The sequence below is a fragment of the Emys orbicularis genome, chromosome 1, assembly GCF_028017835.1.
Source record: "Emys orbicularis isolate rEmyOrb1 chromosome 1, rEmyOrb1.hap1, whole genome shotgun sequence".
NCBI lineage: Eukaryota > Metazoa > Chordata > Testudines > Emydidae > Emys > Emys orbicularis.
Window position 1 is genome coordinate 231,248,162 of NC_088683.1, and position 19,505 is coordinate 231,267,666.

Sequence of the window (19,505 nt, forward strand, 5' to 3'; positions counted from 1 at the left end):
ATGCCATCATGGAAATTCAGTAGAGAGATCTCTGTGGATTTTCCTTAGGAAAAAGGGAAATCAGGCCCTATGCTGGTCTCATCTAGGTGTCTCCGAAAGGTTTATAAGAACTGCACAGCAGAGCACCTATTACAACTAGTTTTGCTATAATGAGTGTGGTTTCCAGGAATGCACATTATGTTTGCTGTATAAACCAATTAATTTTACCTTGTAAAGAGAACCTGACAATTCTTTTGTTATTGTCACTTCTGTGTATGTATAAATATGGTCACACCTAGGGCAAAAACACTCTGTTCACATTGCAATGCCACTGTTCAATCTTCTGGGTTGCGTATGGAATCCAGCCTGGCTAGTGGCTCCACCTGACAACAATCAGCTTATTGAATTATACAGGGAAAATGGAAGAAAGGGCTCACACCAGGAGCTGTGTGGTTCTGCTTTGATCATGAAAGCTGATGCTTCTTTTATAATGCAGCAAAATCCCTTGAAATCACTTTTTTACTGAGTCAGAGTCAGAAGCATAAAACAATAGCCAGTTTTAGAGCAGAGAGGAGCTGTTTTTGTTTTGGGAAACCAACTCCAGGGAGGTTTAGATTCTGGTTCCATTTTATCTGCACCACCACAGTTTTATAGGTCAGCCACCAGCACTGTATAATGAGCAATATCCCTAAAATTATTTCTCCCTCCAGCGCTGAATTTATTACCCCCACTTCTCACCCATAATCTGGGTCTATCAGCTGCCAGTACATTACTGCAAAACTGCTAAAATAACACTCGCTCTGGCTGGTGTATACTGTAAATATAAAAGGTTTCAGACCAACTGCTCCTCACAAAGGAAGAAGAAGAAGAAGAAAAAAAATCAGTAAACCAGTTTCTTTTTAATTCATAGGTGTTCACACCCCCATAAACAAGAGTCAGAGCATGCTGAGAAGGAACACTGTTGGGTTTCAGGTTTAGGAATGAATGTCATGTCAAGGTGCATTTCACTACACGAACCTAGTTTTGTTGGAATACATTCATTTGAAAGATGAGATAAAAGAGGCTTTTTCTGTCTCCAGGCACTGTCTACTCTCCTGTCTCCACTCACTATACAGTAAGTACATTTACAGGGGAACCAAGCTACACAATGAAAATGCACTTTTCCTGAGAAAATTTGTGATGACTGTACCATGAATGTAGTGGGGGGGGGGTATAAAGATGGGGCATGAGAGGTGAAAATGTATAACATGAACCAGCTTTTCATGCTGGGAATAGTACTATATATTTCACTGTGGCATTTAGTAAAGAGAACACAAGAGGTTACATGTGATGCTATGAAAACAAGCTGTGCTGCTGGTTTATGACACTGTTTTCACACCAAGTGTCTCTCTTGGTCCCTCTTTCTCTCTATGGTTTTACCCTTGAGTTTGAATTGTAAATCTGTTTCACTTTCCTATACGTTGACGACTCTTTACTTCGCAAGCCATTCATGCGCCGCACCAACTGGATGCTTTCATTCCCAACAGTCAGAGTCTGTGCCTGTCCCCAGATTGTCAGAACAGATAGCAGTAGTGAGAATGGAAATAGCACAATAGTGAAAGAAAGAAAGAAAGAAAGAAAGAAAAGAAGAATGGCACAGTGAGAGAAGACCATCATGCAAAACCACATGGATCAGTTCAAAAGGAAATACATTGTGAAAGTCAAACAAACAAATAACAGTGGAAATAAAAAAATAAAAAAGATGTCTTAGAAACTTTATTCCTCATTGTGAAACACTAGCATCAGGGTTCCTAGGAAAGTCAAGCAAAACCAACCCAAATGGCTAACTGCCCTTGTCTCATTTGACATTCTTTTATTTAAAAAAAAAAAAAAAAGTTTCCTGTATCTTTCACATTTGATTTATTTACAAGAATCAAATTAGCAAAGAGTAAAGACAGGTCTTCACAGCAAGTGATCCTAGACCATAAAAACATAAGACTGGCCATACTGGGTCAGACCAAAGGTCCATCTAGCCCAGTATCCTGTCTTCCGACAGTGGCCAATGCCAGGTGCTTCAAAGGGAATGAACAGAACAGGTAATCATCAAGTGATCTATCCCCTGTTGCCCATTACCAGCTTCTGGCAAACAGAGGCTAGGGACACCATCCCTGCCCATCCTGGCTAATAGCCATTGATGGACCTATCCTCCATGAACATATCTCGTTTTTTTTTGAACCCTGTTATAGTCTTGGCCTTCACAACATCCTCTGGCAAAGAGTTCCACAGGTTGGCTGTGTATTGTGTGAAGAAAGAAGAAAAGCACAACTACTGTATAACTATTGCTATTGCTGATCAATACACACACTTTTAGGCCTGTGTAGTTATAGTACTGTCACTTGCTAATGTTAGCCTGTTAACAACTCATTCCCCTCCAGAGAAGTCAGTATTTCTCAAACTGGAATTACAATACAAATAAAACAGCTTCTGCTGCCACCACATTACTCTTGGAAATAAAGGCCCCCAGTGGTAGCAATTCTGGCACACATGCCTGCAGATTTGGAATTGTATCTTACACATACCTTCGGGGTAATTGAATCTTAATGGGAATCTCTATTCACCTGACAATAGCACTAGATCAGAGGACAAGACTGGATTCCTTCCAAGACCACCCCGTAAGTAACACAGTAACACTTAAACTACAGCTCATTTGTTAAACAAAACTCTCCAAACACAAATGTTTCTGTGCCATTGTTGTCAGCCCCTTTCCTGCCTGATACATTTATACAACCTACTATAAACTCAAACACAGTGTTAAACTTGAATGTTCCTACTGTGATGACTAAGGGTACGTCTAAAATGCAGCTGGGAGTGTGCTAAAGCTAGAGCACTAAATATGGCAGTGTAGCCAGGGTAGCATGGACGGCGGCTCAGGCTAGTCAGCCGGGGTGGACTTGCACTCAGGCAGCTACCCTGCTATTTTTAGCACACACGTTCAAGCAGAGCTAGTGTGTGTTTGTCTACCCATGCCAGGAAGCATGCTGCACCGGAGACAGCTTTAGATATAAAGAAGTTGTATAATGCAAAGTTCTTATAATTGTGGGAATGAGCTCTGCTGTCCTAAAATTGAATGTAATGCCTATTTCCAAGTATTTCTGTCTCTTATATTACAATAAAACTTCAGGAAAGATGTTTCTGTTTCCTGAATAACTAGGAAATGCTCACAGATTGGTATTCAGGATAAAACAAGTTTCTGATCTAAGTTTCAGGTTAATGGTATGGGATGACTTGATCCTTTGGTTTGTTTTTTGTTTGTTTGTTTTTTTAAGCAATTTCAGGTCTGTATAGGTCAACAAATTGCAAAGTAGTAGAATCTGGACAAGAAAGATCAATCCCTGGTCCTGATCTCTCTCTTACCAGTTTCACACATAACTCCACTGAACTCAATGGAATCATTCCTAATTCCAACCAGTACAAATGAAGGAGAATGGTGATCTTTCCTATACTAGATTAAAAAAAAAAAAAAAAAAAAAAACACCTTCCATTTCAATGCTAGTAGCAGTACAGTGGGAGCATTAGACAAGTCTCAGGAAGGTTCTGGCCTCAGCAGGTCTAGAAGGCACAGAGGTAAAACAAAACAAAACAAAACAAAAAATGATGCCCTGTTTACAGTAGCACTCCCAGTTTCCTGGCTACCAATGAAGTTGCATCCATGGTAGTGTAAAAATTGAAAATTAAAAATATCTACAGCCTAATATATCTGGTATTTAACACATGAAGTCACAATTGCCTCAGGAAGTCTGGTTGGAGAATGAGACGCATAGGATCAATGACCAATCCACGGACACCTATTTATAAGGGTAATGAACTGCAGATGGAACCTGTTGCAAGTTTTCAACTCCTTTTTTCAAGGAGTAATCAGTCACTGGAAAGTAAGCTTTAGAATGTGAGTTTAAAGTAGCAGTACCTTGTTTTGTCTCTTTTGTCTTCTTCTAAGCCTCAGAAACTCCTTGTGCTGCCTTGAAACAAAGTTGACTGCTGCATATTCCAGTAATGCAGCAAACACAAAGAGAAGGCACACAGCCATCCAAATGTCGATAGCTTTTACATAGGAGACCTAAAAGAGAATAGAAACAGAATGCCTGATAAGACTCACATATGGAATCACAGTTCTTCTTAAATAGGAGATTATTATTACAGAAAACATCTACAACTACAAACACAAACAAACAGACTTCAACATAGCATGAGTTCCAGCTTTGTCTCCACACTATGTCTAGAACACTATAAAGCACACTGACACATCTAGTGGCTGAACAATATACTGCAAAGTGAACATCTGCACTCAATAAGTACTCACAGTTGTCTGGATGACAGAACAGGTAAGGACACATCATATCTGTCTAACTCTTCAGTACTTTTAGTAGACACATTGGCCAATTCTCTACAGTGGGCCCCTTTGCACATATTATCAAAGCTACTTTGTTTCTTTGCTATTGGTCACCTTTTCACACTTCTAACAGGGCCTGCCCATTTCATTTGTTTTTGCATATGAACAGCTTCAGCCTTATGAAAACCCCTAGTGGTCTATCGGAGCATTTCCATTAATATCAGTGTGCTAAGGATGGCCCTATGCATGGAGGGCTTAGAAGGCCCTATGTGCAGAGGAATTAAATTGTGTATTTAAAGAATTGTAGAAAGGATATAGGGCTTTGTCCTGCATGACACTGGGCAGCATGCAGAGAATTTCAGAGATTCTGAGCATTGCTACTTAGCATTCACTGGAGGCTCACCTGCTGCCCAGAGTGTATGAGTCTAGTCACGCTCACCACTCGCAGTGTAGAGTGGCCAAACTAGATATGTCAGTAGGGTGAGATATGGTGGGGTTAGTAGCCTGGTATAAAGTTAGGAAACCAGGCATTTAAATTAGATGCAAAGTCTGTGTATTTGAAGTTGCAGGCCACACCCTTGTAGGAATGTTCAGCAGCAGTATTTAGGCATTCTGCAAAGCATAGTGTAAACCCCTCCATGTTCCAGGCAATCTGGAAAACATGGGCCACAGGCTGACATATATTAATACTCAAGCCACTATAATTTCTTCAAAAACGTAGCTGTAATTGGCATTTTGATTGTTTGTTACCATCTTTAAAGGTGCAGCTTGTTTTCATGTAAAAATACCTTAGTAATCATATTAGGAATACACAAACACCTGGAATGTGCTGCCAGAGACATTGCATTGTGGGACATGAAGCCCCAAGGATCAGCATTTCTGATTGAGCAAATCCTATGCTCATGTGCATAAGGCACTGAGGGCAACATAATAAAGGAACTCCTGAGTTAGCCTTCCTGCCACTTATGTAGTGCTGCTGTAAATTGCATCCACACAGTTGCTGAGCTAGCTGGATTATTTTAACTCCATCTTGCTCAGCTGGAATCTCGCGAGTGGCAACAGCAGCATACTTGATAGCTGCCTAACTTGTGTTACCCTCTATTGACTCATCTGGCTGGGATGATTTAGTTGGGGTCAGTCCTGCTTTGAGCAGGGGGTTGGACTAGATGACCTCCTGAGGTCTCTTCCAACCCTAATCTTCTATGATTCTATAAAAACTACGAGGAGTCCAGTGACACCTTAAAGACTAACAGATTTATTTGGGCATAAGCTTTCAGTGTGCTTTTTACCCACGAAAGCTTATGCCCAAATAAATCTGTTGGTCTTTAAGATGCCACCGGACTCCTCATTGTTTTTGTGGATACAGACTAACATGGCTACCCCTCTGATATATAATTCTATGACTCCCATGCCTCTGCATTACACAGTGCTCAATGAGGAAAAGAAAGCAATCACAATGTAATGCTACATTTAAAAAAGGCAAAAGTCCTATAATAGGGTAACATTAATCCCTTCATTTCCAAAGCACTATGCATCATTTTACATATGTAATCCTAGTAAAGTGACTGATGTAGCTAAAAACCCCATACAAACTAACTAACGGCAGTCACATTGTGGTGCAAAAAAAAAAAAAAGTAACATAAGAGGTCCTATGGGCTTCCTCCACTACAAGTCTATTTTCTCTTCCTTCAATTCTGCCCTATTCCTCACCAAACAGAACTATTTCTCCAGCCTCCTTGATTTCCATACCCACAATCCCAGCTGTTTATTTGCCACAGTCTGCATATGTGGTGAGATTGTTCCCTACTTGTGCCATTATCCGTCTACAGCGAGCTAATGCCCCAAGGTAATTCCTGGACACAAAAAACACAGTGGTTACCTTTGAAAACTTTCCACTTTTGCCCTTGATATCTAGTTCAATTTACCTCAGCATTTTCAGCACTTCCTGTAATTCCTTATATAGGAAATACTACAAATTCTGAGGAAATATTTTCTCTCTCTCTAGTGTAATTGAAAAGGTTTGGTTTTTTTGAAGAGTGACCTCCAGAAAACCTTTAAAAAGTCTTAGCACATTGGCTCATCCTACTCTAGAGTATTTTTAGAATTTGATGTTTGGAACCGTCGCCTTGTTCAGTTTTATCACATTCAGAAAGTCCATTAAGCATTTCTTGTATTTTTCTTTCTTTAACTCACTCAATTGCCATGTACCTTATGTTGCAGAGCTTCCCCTCTAGTGGCTTTTTTAGAGAGTTAATGGCTCCCTACCAATCACACCATAAATGATATAAATTATTCAGATGCACTGTAAATGTTTTAGGATGAGTTAATGAGGAAAGTTTTTCAGAATGAGGTCTGTCTGCACCAAGAACCAGGCATGATAAGGCTGAACATAATAAATGTGACAGAGCAATTCCTCTTCCTTTTTAGCATTTACACCTTTCTTATCTTCTCTTAGTTGATATTTGGCCAAACTATACTAATTTCTGCTCTGACTCATACTTCTGCAAACCAGTTCCCTAAGTTGTAAGTCAGCACAGAATTTGGCCCTTTAAAAATGTTTCCTCAAATTAATCCCCCAACCTCTTAATCATTTTAATTTTAATTCACTGAATTTCCTCCATCTTATATCTTGCTAAATGTATCCAAGTGCCATAAACTGAATGCAGCATTCTTCTTGGTTGAATGTGGGAGAAAGAATGGTCTTGGATCTTGTGGTTAAGGCATTGTTCTATCATTCACTGACTTGTCATTCATGGATCAATCCAGATGAAAGTTCAATTTCTGGCTCAGGACAGATTTCCTGTGTGACTTTGGGCAAATCATTTAGTCTCCCTGACTTAGTTCAGTAGGTGGTAAACTGGGGATTAAAGATACTTCCCTTTCTCCCAGGTGAGATGTGAGTGTAACTGCATTAATGATAGTAAATGCTTAGATGATGTAGTGATGAGAACCATATAAATACCTGCATTGTTAGATAGAATCGTATCAAAAACATACTCTCGGATTTGTGATATGAAGTACAAAATCATGTTAGGTCTTGTTTTTGCAGCATCTCACACTGCATGCCAAGATTTTTAGAAAACTGAATTTTCATCCAGTGGCAAATTTTGACACTTTGAAATTAGTTTCTGGTCCAAATTGGAAAATGTCATGGAATGAAAAATTCTAAAAAATTTCAAATTGGAAAGGTGTCACTTTTGATCAAAACTAAACAAAAATAGTTAAGTCAATTAACATTTCAGTGCAAAAGGGTAACATTTTATGTCATTTCTTTTTAAGTTTTAAAAACCTAAATGACATTTTGTGTGACAACAAAACAAAAATTGTTGTTTTGTTTCAAAACATCAATTTGAAATGAAAATTTACATTTCCACATTTCTTTCCACACAAAAATCAACAATTTCCACTGGAACTGACAATTTGCTTAATTCTTTGGTTTCAATGAAACCATATTTTCCTCACAGAAAAGCTTTATGAATGAAAAATTTCAGTCAGCTGTGTTTGCAAGCTGTCATAGGGTGACTGACCCCTTTAAGAGGAAGCAGGGTTCAGTTTACCTGTGATTTATAAACTGCCTCCCAGTTGGGGTTAAAAGAAGGCAACAGGACCTTATAAAGGGAGAGCAAGGAGACGGACAAGAAAGAGTTGCCTCACAATAGACCGAGTGAGATAGACAGAGAAGGGCAGGTGAGAGCTGCCTGAGGAGGAAAGGAGAGACCCAGGGGAGAAACAGGAGCTGAGAGGAGCGCTGTTAGGAAGAACAAAAGGTTGATTTGGAGGAATGGCCAGGGCCGCACAGAGGATTCAGGGGGCCTGAGGCAAAGCGGGGGATCTTGTACTCACTGGGCGGCACTCCGAGTCTGCGGCGGCGGCATTTTGGCGGCGGGGGGTCCTTCAGTCGCTCCACGTCTTCGGCAGTGCTGAAGGGCCCCCTGCCGCCGAAATGCCGCCGAAGACCCGGAGCGACTGCAGGGCCCCCCCGCCGCCGCCGAAATGCCGCTGCCGCCACCGCCGCAGACTCGGAGCGTCGCTGGGTGAGGAAAGGGCTTCTCGGCCAGGGCTCGTGGGGCCCCTGGGGGGCCCGGGGCAAATTGCCCCACTTCCCCCCCCCCCCCCGGGCGGCCCTGGGAATGGCCAGGCTGGGGAAGCTCTGCTGAGTTACAAGAGTGCTTGTGAAGAGACCCTGAGAAACAAGGGGAAGAACCAACCTGGGTAGGAGAAGCTGAGCCCAACTCAGGAGGGTTGATGCTGGAAGGTTGGGACTCACAGGCAGGAAGCAGGCCTGAATGGAGGGCTGCATGAAATTGAGCCCAGATCAAGAGTTGATCCGGGGGGATGTTCTCTGGGCAGGGACAGGATTCACTGGTAGGGATGCCTGGCTGAGTGAGTGGATGTCTTAGTCATGGGATTCCTGACTTGGGGCTACGTACCAGCCAAGAGTTGCAGGAAAGAAGAAAATCTGGGAGCTCTCAGTTGGATGTCTTGGAGAGTGTAGCCCTGGAACAAAGGCAGAAAGTGTCTGGGAACAGACTGGAGATGGACTCATGGGAGGGTGAGCTGGAAATTATGTCCTGGGAGAGGGCATGGAAAATGGCTGTGATTGTACCAGTTGTAGTTTGGTGGTTTGGAAGACTGGTTTTATCATGAGGGTTCTGTGAATGATTGTACATGCACAGGAATAAATTATACCTGGAAGCGGGCTTTTAAATTGGACACAGAGAGATTATATTTCTTTTAAGGCTGAACCATGGGGACAGAGATAGGTACACCTGTTGTGCCATGGCCTGCCACAGGAGGGAACTCAAGGAGGGACCAGCTTGCCACCCAAGCTAATATCTGTTTTGCTGCCCATTCTCACTTCAGATCATTTTTGGCTTTACTATTTTCCAAGTGTCTCCCGCGTAGTAACTGTACTTATTTTGGGCCTAATGTATTAACTTGCATTTTCCCAATCTGAATCTTATTTTGTTAATTCAAGTCCATGTTCCTAACCTCCCTGATATATTGTGCTAGTCTCTGTCTTTGCAATACTTTCCAGATTATTATCATTTGTACCCTCTAATTTCAAAAGCCAGATTCTCTGGGTGACAGCCAGCATAAAATGAGTCATAACTGAAGACAATAAAGCGGTACCTACTTATGCCAGTACTGAACTTTGGCATCAAGTATATACTGGATTTGCCTTAGTAAATGCTTTAGCCTAGAACACCCCCTCCAATATTAAAACTCATGGGATGGAACTCTGTGAGGAAATCTCCATGAAGATCACTTGCAGAGTTCTGTTCCATTGGGCGTGCTGGGGCCTACCCCCAAACCTGGCTGATCCTGCAGGAGGATGATGGAAGGACAGGGCCATCCATGGTGTAGATCCTGTACCTCCACACCAACTCTAGCCTCAGAAGACCCCTCTCTCTCCAGCAGTGCAGCTCCACTGCAGCTGTGCTACCAGAGTCCTCCTGGGCATGCTACTCCTGGAGTATGATAGTTGCAATTTTTAACTTTAAAATTCTTGTAAATCAGTGTGATGTGCACAACACTCAAGAACTGCCTAAACATAAGAACTTAAACTGATTTTCAGAAGTGCCAAACACCCTCGCTCTCAATAAAGTCAACACTTATTTAGGTACTCACATATGAAAATGTGGGCCCTAAATTTTAAGTTCCTAGGTAGATATGGACACGGGTAGAATGACCACTGATGAAAACAACTCTGAAAGATGAAATAGAAGATACAACACCATGGTATGCTTCAGGAAACAAAGACCGCTAATAGGATTTTGAAACAAAAACACAATTGTTAAAAATCATACACAGAGCAACATGCTGACACTAACTTCCACTGCAAAAATATACTAACTTGAGAGGTACGATTTGACCAAGATCAAGGCCAGTATTTATCTTGAGAGATAATATACTTAAACATTTTTAAGATTCACTGAAACAAGGAATCAGTACATGCATTGTTATATACATTCTGAATGGCTGCATCAGAAACATCAGTAAATCTCTTTGCTGTGGTCACTAATTTCTGAAGTTTAATTTGTTCAAAGTGGATATTAACTGAAGTCCAGAAAATTCTTTATTTTCCTCTGAAGAACCAAGCAGAATATGTAGCATTTACTTATACTAGCTGATTGGTTCATTTGAGGTGAGTAATAATCTTCATTCAACTCAGCTGCTGCCAGCTAGGATGCTGTCATATTTGCTACCTGGTTGGGCAGAATTGCTCCAGATCGTAGTATTCTTTGACCTTTGAATAGAATGACCTCGTGCATGGCTGTTTTCAAATAATGAGAAGTCAGAATCAATGAACCCCATTCTTCCATGTAAGCCAAATAATAACCACACAATTGACAACTGACAATGTAGTTGTTGTGACTGATACCAGGTGTGTGTATGTGTACAAGTATTTATTGTTTTTTCTACTCGATAGCACAAACATAGTGCTATTGTTCAGGTAACTACAGTACATTCTAACCCACATTTACCATACTGTAGTTTCTATGGTAGTCACAACTAAACGAACCATTAAAAGTGATCCAGTTCACTGAACCAAACAACAAGAACCTAAAATTAGAAAAAGTATGCCTAGGGCAATACGCTTTTTAACTCTTGATCTCTTCTGTTTGTGATTAGACAAAAGACTCATGTATTTCTTCCCTCTCATTCTGCTCCTCCTCTTCCCTAAGTTGTAGACTTCCTCCAAGGCATAATTTGGAGATAAAAGGCATTTGCTTATTTTTGTGACTGTCAGTCTCTCCGTGTTAGTAACAGATAACTTAAACAAGTCTTTTGGTTAGTGACAATTGCCCTACCAACACTAACAACAACATCAGATTAAACAATTGAGCATGGGGAAATCAGATGCCCCATTACATTATGCTCACTCTTGTCCACACATACTGTTTTCCTAATCTGCTACTTGAGCACACGCTTATGGTCTTGGAAGGGTTAAGCATCATCATTCTTAGATGTAAGCCTGTCTGATACTTTTGGCATTATATTCAGAATTGCTACCTTCATCAGATCAAAGCATGTAAGCCAGGCAAGTGTGTTCTTTGTGGGTAGTTTTTAGATAAGATCATGTGACAAAAAGTATCTGAATGTGCATCCTATCAAATTATCCTCTTCGTATATTTGGAAAAAAAGACTGACAAACAGGATATTATGAGTGTCTTGCATTACCACACAATTGAACTAACTGGCCAACGGTCTGCATCCTGGGTTGCATGCCTCTGAGATCAAACCAGGCCCAAACAACCCAAAGCAGGTCTGAGACCATGAACAACCAACCGACATGATATTTTTCCTGTTCACATTATGCTGGGTTGAATGACTCAATCAATTCATTTTTCAATTTCAGAGCAGTATTTGTAATCAAGTTCTAATTGTCCTGGATGGTCTGAGATGTCTGACCCAGAAACTTGTTTCTTTTCTGTTTTTTAATTAAAGTTAATTATGATCCAGCTGTATTTACAAACCTAAAGAGAATAAATTCAGCCTTTGGAATGAAGAAGCAGAAAACCAATTGACTGGGAGTATATTTTCCCCCTCAGTGCGCATGCGTAACTCCCAGAAGTGCTAATGACCACTATGCACTTGCAGCCAGGGTAGAACAGAATAGATAGCACCACACTTTATATTCATTTTCTCTGATGATGCTGATTGACAAGAATCACTTTCTGAAACACTGATGCTAACACAGCAGATCAGAATGCAGTGGTCTCCCGTGCTGTTAGGGATATAAAGTAGCCTGTTGAATTACGGTTCCGATTGGCAGGGATTTGGATGTTTGGAAGCAGAGCCAAGTGATAGGGCTTTGTCTGCAAGTGGCAAACTTTGGGTAAAATTCCATTCTCACCTCTACTTTCTGATCTGCACTATAATATTTTCATCTGAACTCTACGTTCTCATTTGTACTCTATTACCAAGGGCTTTGTCTGCTTGAAACTGGGCTACCTCAAAGCCAGGCTCAGGGAAGGAATCCTCAGCGGCAACCGATGTTGCAGGGCCAGGTATCTAGCATAGGTGGCCTGACCATGACAATTGCTGAGGCTGATGAGAGGCGTGCGCAGGTTCCTCCTCCATGAAGGATGTTTGGTGTCTGTTGTGCAGAGGCCCATTAACTATGCATTCATTTGTAGGGGATACATCTATTTTCTCCCTTCCACAGTCCAGAGTAATAAATAAGTCACTTTTTGTGGCATAAGGATCCCTTGGCTGGGTTCTTGGTAGCTCCCCTCCCGTTCCCCCCGCATGACAGAAATGCATGATTAAACAGAGAGGCCCGTGCTTCAAGATTTGATCCTTTGTTCCTAACCCACTGGCTGCTGCTAAACATACCAGGTGTGTGATAATATTCTGTATTTCCTGCAGCCAAAGTTCCAGCTTAACGAGCTTCTTCCCTCTGGATTGGAAAAGCCTGTATCTGAATATCGCCAAGCTGTAAAAGTGTCTGCAGGGGCTCCTCTCCACAGATGGAGGCAATCCAAAAGTACAGCTATAAAAACAACGAGGAGTCCGGTGGCATCTTAAAGACTAACAAATTTATTTGGGCATAAGCTTTTAATGGGTAAGAAACCCACTTCTTCAGATGCATCAAAACTACAGCTGTAAGCTTATGAGCAGGATTTTGCAGTTCCCTCAATGAAGAGTTGTCTTAGGAACTGTAGGACCACAGCATTGTAACCAGGGCTGGGGGAAATGGTTTGCATGGGAATCTGACCACACATGATCAAGACATGTTCAAGTCTGCTGAACCCAAACAAGGAAAGCTTAAGCTTACTTGATGTTTGCCGTACAACTTCATGATAGTGCAGCACAAACTCTCAGAGCAAATAAGGCTTGAGAGAAGCCACCCACTCTCTGCCCTCCCCTGTTTGGTGAAGAGTGTATTCCACTGTCAGGGAAAAGATAGCATTCAGGGTCAGGCTCACTGAACTCTCCAGTACACACAAAACCCCTCCAGGTTCCCTTACCTCTATTTGTAAAGTGGTAGACCTGTGCTGTTACATCTAACATATCGGGTTGTCAATGCAGGTTGGCCACTTGCTGAGAGTACATACCATCTCACAGAGCACAAAGTCATGATGTCCTGTGGTAGATCCCCAGCTACTCACGTACTACATATGGAGTTAGTAGGTGTTTCCATTGCTTCTCCTTTCTACACTCCCTGGGCTACTGTTTTACTAAGATGACACTAAACTGGGAGGAGTGGTAGATACACTGGAGGGTAGGGATAGGATACAGAGGGACTTAGACAAATTAGAGGATTGGGCCAAAAGAAATCTGATGAGGTTGAACAAGGACAAGTGCAGAGTCCTGCACTTAGGATGGAAGAATCCTATGCACTGCTACAGACTAGGGACCGAGTGGCTAGGCAGCAATTCTGCAGAAAAGGACCTAGGGGTTACAGTGGACGAGAAGCTGGATATGAGTCGACAGTGTGCCCTTGTTGCCAAGAAGGCTAACGGCATTTTGGGCTGTATAAGTAGGGGCATTGCCAGCAGATCGAGGGACGTGATCATTCCCCTCTATTCGACATTGGTGAGGCCTCATCTGGAGTACTGTGTCCAGTTTTGGGCCCTACACTACAAGAAGGATGTGGAAAAATTGGAAAGAGTCCAGCAGAGGGCAACAAAAATGATTAGGGGGTTGGAGCACATGACTTATGAGGAGAGGCTGAGGGAACTAGGGTTATTTAGTCTGCAGAAGAGAAGAATGCGGAGGGATTTGATAGCTGCTTTCAACTACCTGAAAGGGGGTTCCAAAGAGGATGGATCTAGACTGTTCTCAGTGGTAGCAGATGACAGAACAAGGAGTGATGGTCTCAAGTTGCAGTGGGGGAGGTTTAGGTTGGATATTTGGAAAAACTTTTTCACAAGGAGGGTGGTGAAGCACTGGAATGGGTTACCTAGGGAGGTGGTGGAATCTCCTTCCTAAGAGGTTTTTAAGGTCAGGCTTGACAAAGCCCTGGCTGGGATGATTTAGTTGGGGATTGGTCCTACTTTGAGCAGGGGGTTGGACTAGATGACCTCCTGAGGTCCCTTCCAACCCTGATATTCTATGATTCTATGATTCTAAGGAAGAAGAAAGGAAGATTTTGCTCACCAATATGATTCACCATTGCCCTGCAGGGCCAGTATAAAGGGTAACCAAATATCGTTGGTGCAAGAGTTCCTCCAAGGATGTCACAGAGTCAGCTTTGTGCCTCGCTCCCCACAGTAGGCCCAGGGACAAGTCAGAGCTGGCATGGACTGGTGTGTGTGTGTGGGGGGGGGGGGGAAGGTATGTCGAGTGCATAAGGGGGATGGGCCAAGGCATTCTTATGTCCAGGTAATTCTGCAATGGCTCATAGGGGCTATTGCAGTCAAAGTGTAACTCAGAAGAATGTCAGGGCTGACCTAATCTGTGCCAGGTAAGAAAATGGCTTTGGTTGCCCTGGAATTGGGCACAAGCTGCCTCCCTTTTGCCTCCTCAGGGATCAGTGAAGGCCTGAAGTTTTACCAGCAATGTAATGAGTCACTTTATCTCTTTCTTTAACTCTCAACACTTTAAAGAAGCTCAGAAAACACACTGCACAGGGTTTTAAATCATGTACCTCGGGTTTTGAAATCACAATTCTTTCCTGACATTTTAAAACACTCACATTTGTTTACTAGAAAATTCTATTCGCAGGACACGCTCATTTTGGTACAGAAGATGACAAATGTTAATTGTGAGCAGGTGTCATGCCCACCCTACTTTCGGGGCACTGGTTTTATTGGTAAATCAAACAACAACAGCAGGACCTCTCCCTGAGTTTTCTCGGCAACACCAGTTGGCCCTATGGGTTCCTGCAGCACCAATCTCTTTCTGCCTCTAGTTCCTTCTGACCAGAGAAAAGGTTCACACCCACCTCTCTGGAAGCCAGCTGAAATTTATAAGCCACATCTTCCGTAATAAATCATCAGAGTTAGCAGCAACATGCAGTGTTCTAATTCCTGTATGGACCAAAAGAAGAGTCTTGTATCTCTATGCAGAACTGTAGAACATACCAGCCTGGTAAGAATATATTTATTATAATGTATATATTAAGGATAAGTATGTCTGAAAAATTGTTGTTTAAAAATAATGGCCCTGCTAGCAGATTGAAGAGAGGAGTGACACATGGCTAGAAGAGAAAAACTTCAAAGCTATATTTAAAAGATATCTTTATGGCTGATAAGTTATTAATAGATGTCAGGAATTTCAGTAACACTTCCACTATCATTCTTTATTAGCGCTGCAGTGAAGTGTTTGCCTTGTTGGTGAACCCTCGTAAATGCTTCTCACATAAGCTGACATTTACTCACCTGCCATTATGAGTCCACAACGCTTGTGATGAAAAACAAACAAATTAAAAATCAGGCCACCAAGCCAGAAGAAGATCCAGAGAAATAAAAACTCCTGCATGAAAGAACATCACATTGGGAGGGAATAGACTATACTTCGTGGTTATTTAAATCAGCGGTTCTCAAACTTGGGCCGCCGCTTGTTCAGGGAATGCCCCTGGTGGGCCGGGCCGGTTTGTTTACCTGCCGCGTCTGCAGTTCGGCCGATCGCAGCTCCGACTGGCCGCGGTTCGCCGCTCCAGGCCAATGGGGGCTGCGGGAAGTGGCGCAGGACGAGGGATGTGCTGGCCGTCCTTCCCATAGCCCCCATTGGCCTGGAGCAGCGAACCACGGCCAATGGGAGCCACGATTGGCCGAACCTGCGAATGCGACAGGTAAACAAACCGGCCCGGCCCGCCAGGGGCTTTCCCTGAACAAGCGGCAGCCCAAGTTTGAAAACCACTGATTTAAATAACAATGCTCAGAATTTCTATAGCTCTTCCTACCAAGGGTCTTACAGTAATTTACAAACATTAATTATGCCTCATATTATCCCTGCATGACTAGAAAGTACTATTAGCCCCATTTTACAGATGGGAAAACCAAGGTAGAAATTATTACTAAACAACTGGCCCAGGTCCACATGGAAAGTCAGCAACACAGCTGGGAATAGAAAACCAGCTTTCTTGCCTATCAGACTAGTGCTTTAAACACAGGGCTATCCTCACCATCCAGCTACAATTTGCTGAGCACAACTTTTAGGAATTCTGGGGAGCTGCTGAAACGCAGGGTAACTTTCATGGTAAGATCACTGCATCATGAACTCATTCCAAATGGGATTTGGGAGAAAATTAGTATTTGTGAGGTAAACAATCCCAGATTACAAGAGGGAAAGGAACCCTCAACATAAATATGTTCAGTGCTTTTTTATTGTTTATGGTACTTTTCTCTATGCTATGACATGAGACCAGTCAAGCAGTAAAGAGATATTCAAAAGGACTTTCCATTTTTTAAAGCACAGGCTACAGTAATACTTAAGTGCTTCTTTCCTCACTGCTGCAGAAGATATATTTTGCATAAGGTCTCATTTTCACTTTAATTTTTATTTTGTAAACATATTTGTCAGGTTCACAACACTTTCCCTTCCTAAAAAGCCCCTTGAACCGAATGTTGTTCCAACAACCAATCCTTTGATTATAGTTCAGGATGCTTAAGTGCAGGACCTGCTGACACAATCACTTGACAGCAAGGAAATATCCATGTAAAGGAAGCTTTTTTAACATAATACCTTAACACCCACATGTGGCAACCAGTTGCACAGACATGGAGCTCCACCTGCAACTCTCTTGTCCTTCAGCATATAAAAACAAACACTGCACACACCAAATTCCTGTAATTCACTAAAACCATAATACCACCCTGATCATTAACATTCGTTTGTTGTAAACATGTGCATTGGGCTGCTGTCTGATGTTATATGGGCAAAGTCTAAGGTCTGAGTTCAGATTCTATGTTAGGGTGTCAGTGGGAGGAATTTTGTTGTGTGCTTTGTGCTTCTTTGTGTGTTTTAATGTGGGGGGAGAGGGAAAAAAAGGTTAGAAATGTTATAAAAGGAAAAGCAGCAGGATTGGAACATGGATGAAAGTGTAGACACGGGAGATGGAAGAATCAGAGGTGATCCCCCAAGATGTGGCCCCGAGTGAAAGGAGAGATGATAGTGTTGAAAGAATCATGTTCCCATTCCTCATTAAAACATTACTTTTTTCAAAAGCCCAGTCAAGTCACTCATGAGTACATTTGATCTGAAGATCTGTAAGTAAATTTGCTCCCTCACATCTCTATTCTTTTTCCCACTTCAGCCCAAAGGGTTTCTCCCTCCCCGCACCCACTCCACAGCCCCAACTCCTCTCAACAGTTGCTTTCCTCCTCTCCAGCTGGAGGCTGAACTGAGGAAGAGACGGTAGCTTAGCAGAAGAAGAGAACATTACTCTTTCTTCTCTGCCCAGTGCTCCCCTTCGTATCTTCTTCTGGTCTCTTGCAGGTTTAATGACCGACCACACCTACATCCATGTAGCCTATCTAGCTACTATATGAGCCCCCTTCACTTTAGTGTAAGAGCTCCTCTCCTTTCATGATGTGTTTATCAAAAATCTGATGAGGAAGGCAGAGGCAAAATCTTCTCATTCCCCAGCGTGCAATGGGCAACAGCTGGAGATATTCAACCTCTTCAACCTAGGGGACTATCTTTGGCTCCCTTTTTTTTCTCAGTTGGGTAGACTAGCTGCAGCATGATGTCTCCGTCTTTGCAACAGCTCCTGTTGTCCTAAAGACAGCAGGAGGCACCGTAGAGAGAGAGATCCAGTCTGCTGCTAGTGCGTAGGGTTACCATACGTCCGGATTTTCCCGGACATGTCCGGCTTTTTGGGACTCAAATCCCCGTCCGGGGGGAAATCCCAAAAAGCCGAACATGTCCAGGAAAATCCGGCGCCTCTGGGTGCGGGGCCGGGGCTGGGGGCCGGCGGTGCTGGGCGGCCGGGGGCCGGGGCCGGCGGTGCTGAGCGGCCGGGAGCCGGGGCCAGCGGTGCTGAGCGGCTGGGGGCTGGGGCCGGGGCCGGCGGTGCTGAGCGGCTGGGGGCCGGGGCCGGCGGTGCTGGGCGGCCGGGGGCCAGGGCCGTCGGTGCTGGGTGGCCAGGGGCCGGGGGCCGGGGCCGGCGGTGCGCTGGGCCGGGGGTGCTGGGCCGGGGGTGCTCGGCCGGGGGCTGGCCCGGGGCCAGCACCCCAGGGCCCGAGCCGAGCCAGGCTGGAGAGGCCGGGGCCGGGGCCGGCCGCTGGAGGGGGCCAGACTGGGCCGCGCCTCCTCCCCCCACCCCTCCAGCTTACCTGCTGCCTGCTTCCTGCTTCAGGCTTCCCGCGAATCAAATGTTCACGGGAAGCAGGGGAGGGGGCGGAGTTGAGGCGGGGACTTTGGGGAAGGGGTGGAGTTGGGGCGGGGGCGTGGGCAGGGCTGGGGGCGGGGGCGGGGCCCCGTGGAGTGACCTCTTTTTGGACACTCAAGATATGGTAACCCTACTAGTGCTGATGGCTGATAAATCGCCACCTCCTTTATTTCCTACTTTACAAGGCCTCATGACATCTCAGCAGATCACAACCTATCGTTTGCAGTCCCCCACCTTAGTTCTACATATCATTCTTATTCTGAAAACACTTGAACTTGTTTCCATTATGTTTGTGAATATACAGGCTCATTAGGCCATTTCTAGACACTGAAGAAAACGCACAAGCTAGAAATAACTAGGTAAATGTATTTTGTGGAATGAACTTTAATTGTGCAGAATGGAAAACACAGAATTTTAGATGCAACCTAATTCAAGGCTAATGCATAGAAACAAAGCCTTGGTTTTGTATGGATTTTCTGACGGGATAGACTTGTATCATATTTGATCAGAATGTTCTATACAGTTATTTTCAGAAGGTCCCAAGTGGATGGCTAAGTAGCATTATAAATAGAGTTTGTGAACACTGATTTTTAACCACATGGACTCTACACATTGCAGTGGGGCATGTCTCTCAATCTTTAGCAGAGTTTAGATTTTACTTTTAATGCAATACATATTTGACAGTGACATGGAAAAGCCTGGAAAGACTTCGCATGTCATTGTCCAGCTATACCAAAAGGACAGGAGACACTTTATTATTAGATGTCTGGAACTACCTGGCAGATAAAAGTGTACAGTGCAGGTAACCCCATGTTCATTCAATAACTCCCCAGTGGGCTTTCCCCCGCCCCCACTCTTTTTTCATCCAGGTCC

General features: G+C 43.4%; 1 protein-coding gene across 2 annotated transcripts in view; it reads right to left on the minus strand.

Moving 5' to 3' along the window:
- The window catches only part of GLRA2 (glycine receptor alpha 2), a 159,793-nt gene that overhangs the window by 36,663 nt on the left and 103,625 nt on the right, over positions 1-19,505 (minus strand). For both annotated transcript variants that reach the window (XM_065417458.1, XM_065417457.1), the window contains exon 8: positions 3,923-4,072. In XM_065417458.1, coding sequence (XP_065273530.1) covers positions 3,923-4,072 — 150 coding nt within the window. The remainder of the gene's footprint in view (positions 1-3,922; positions 4,073-19,505) is intronic.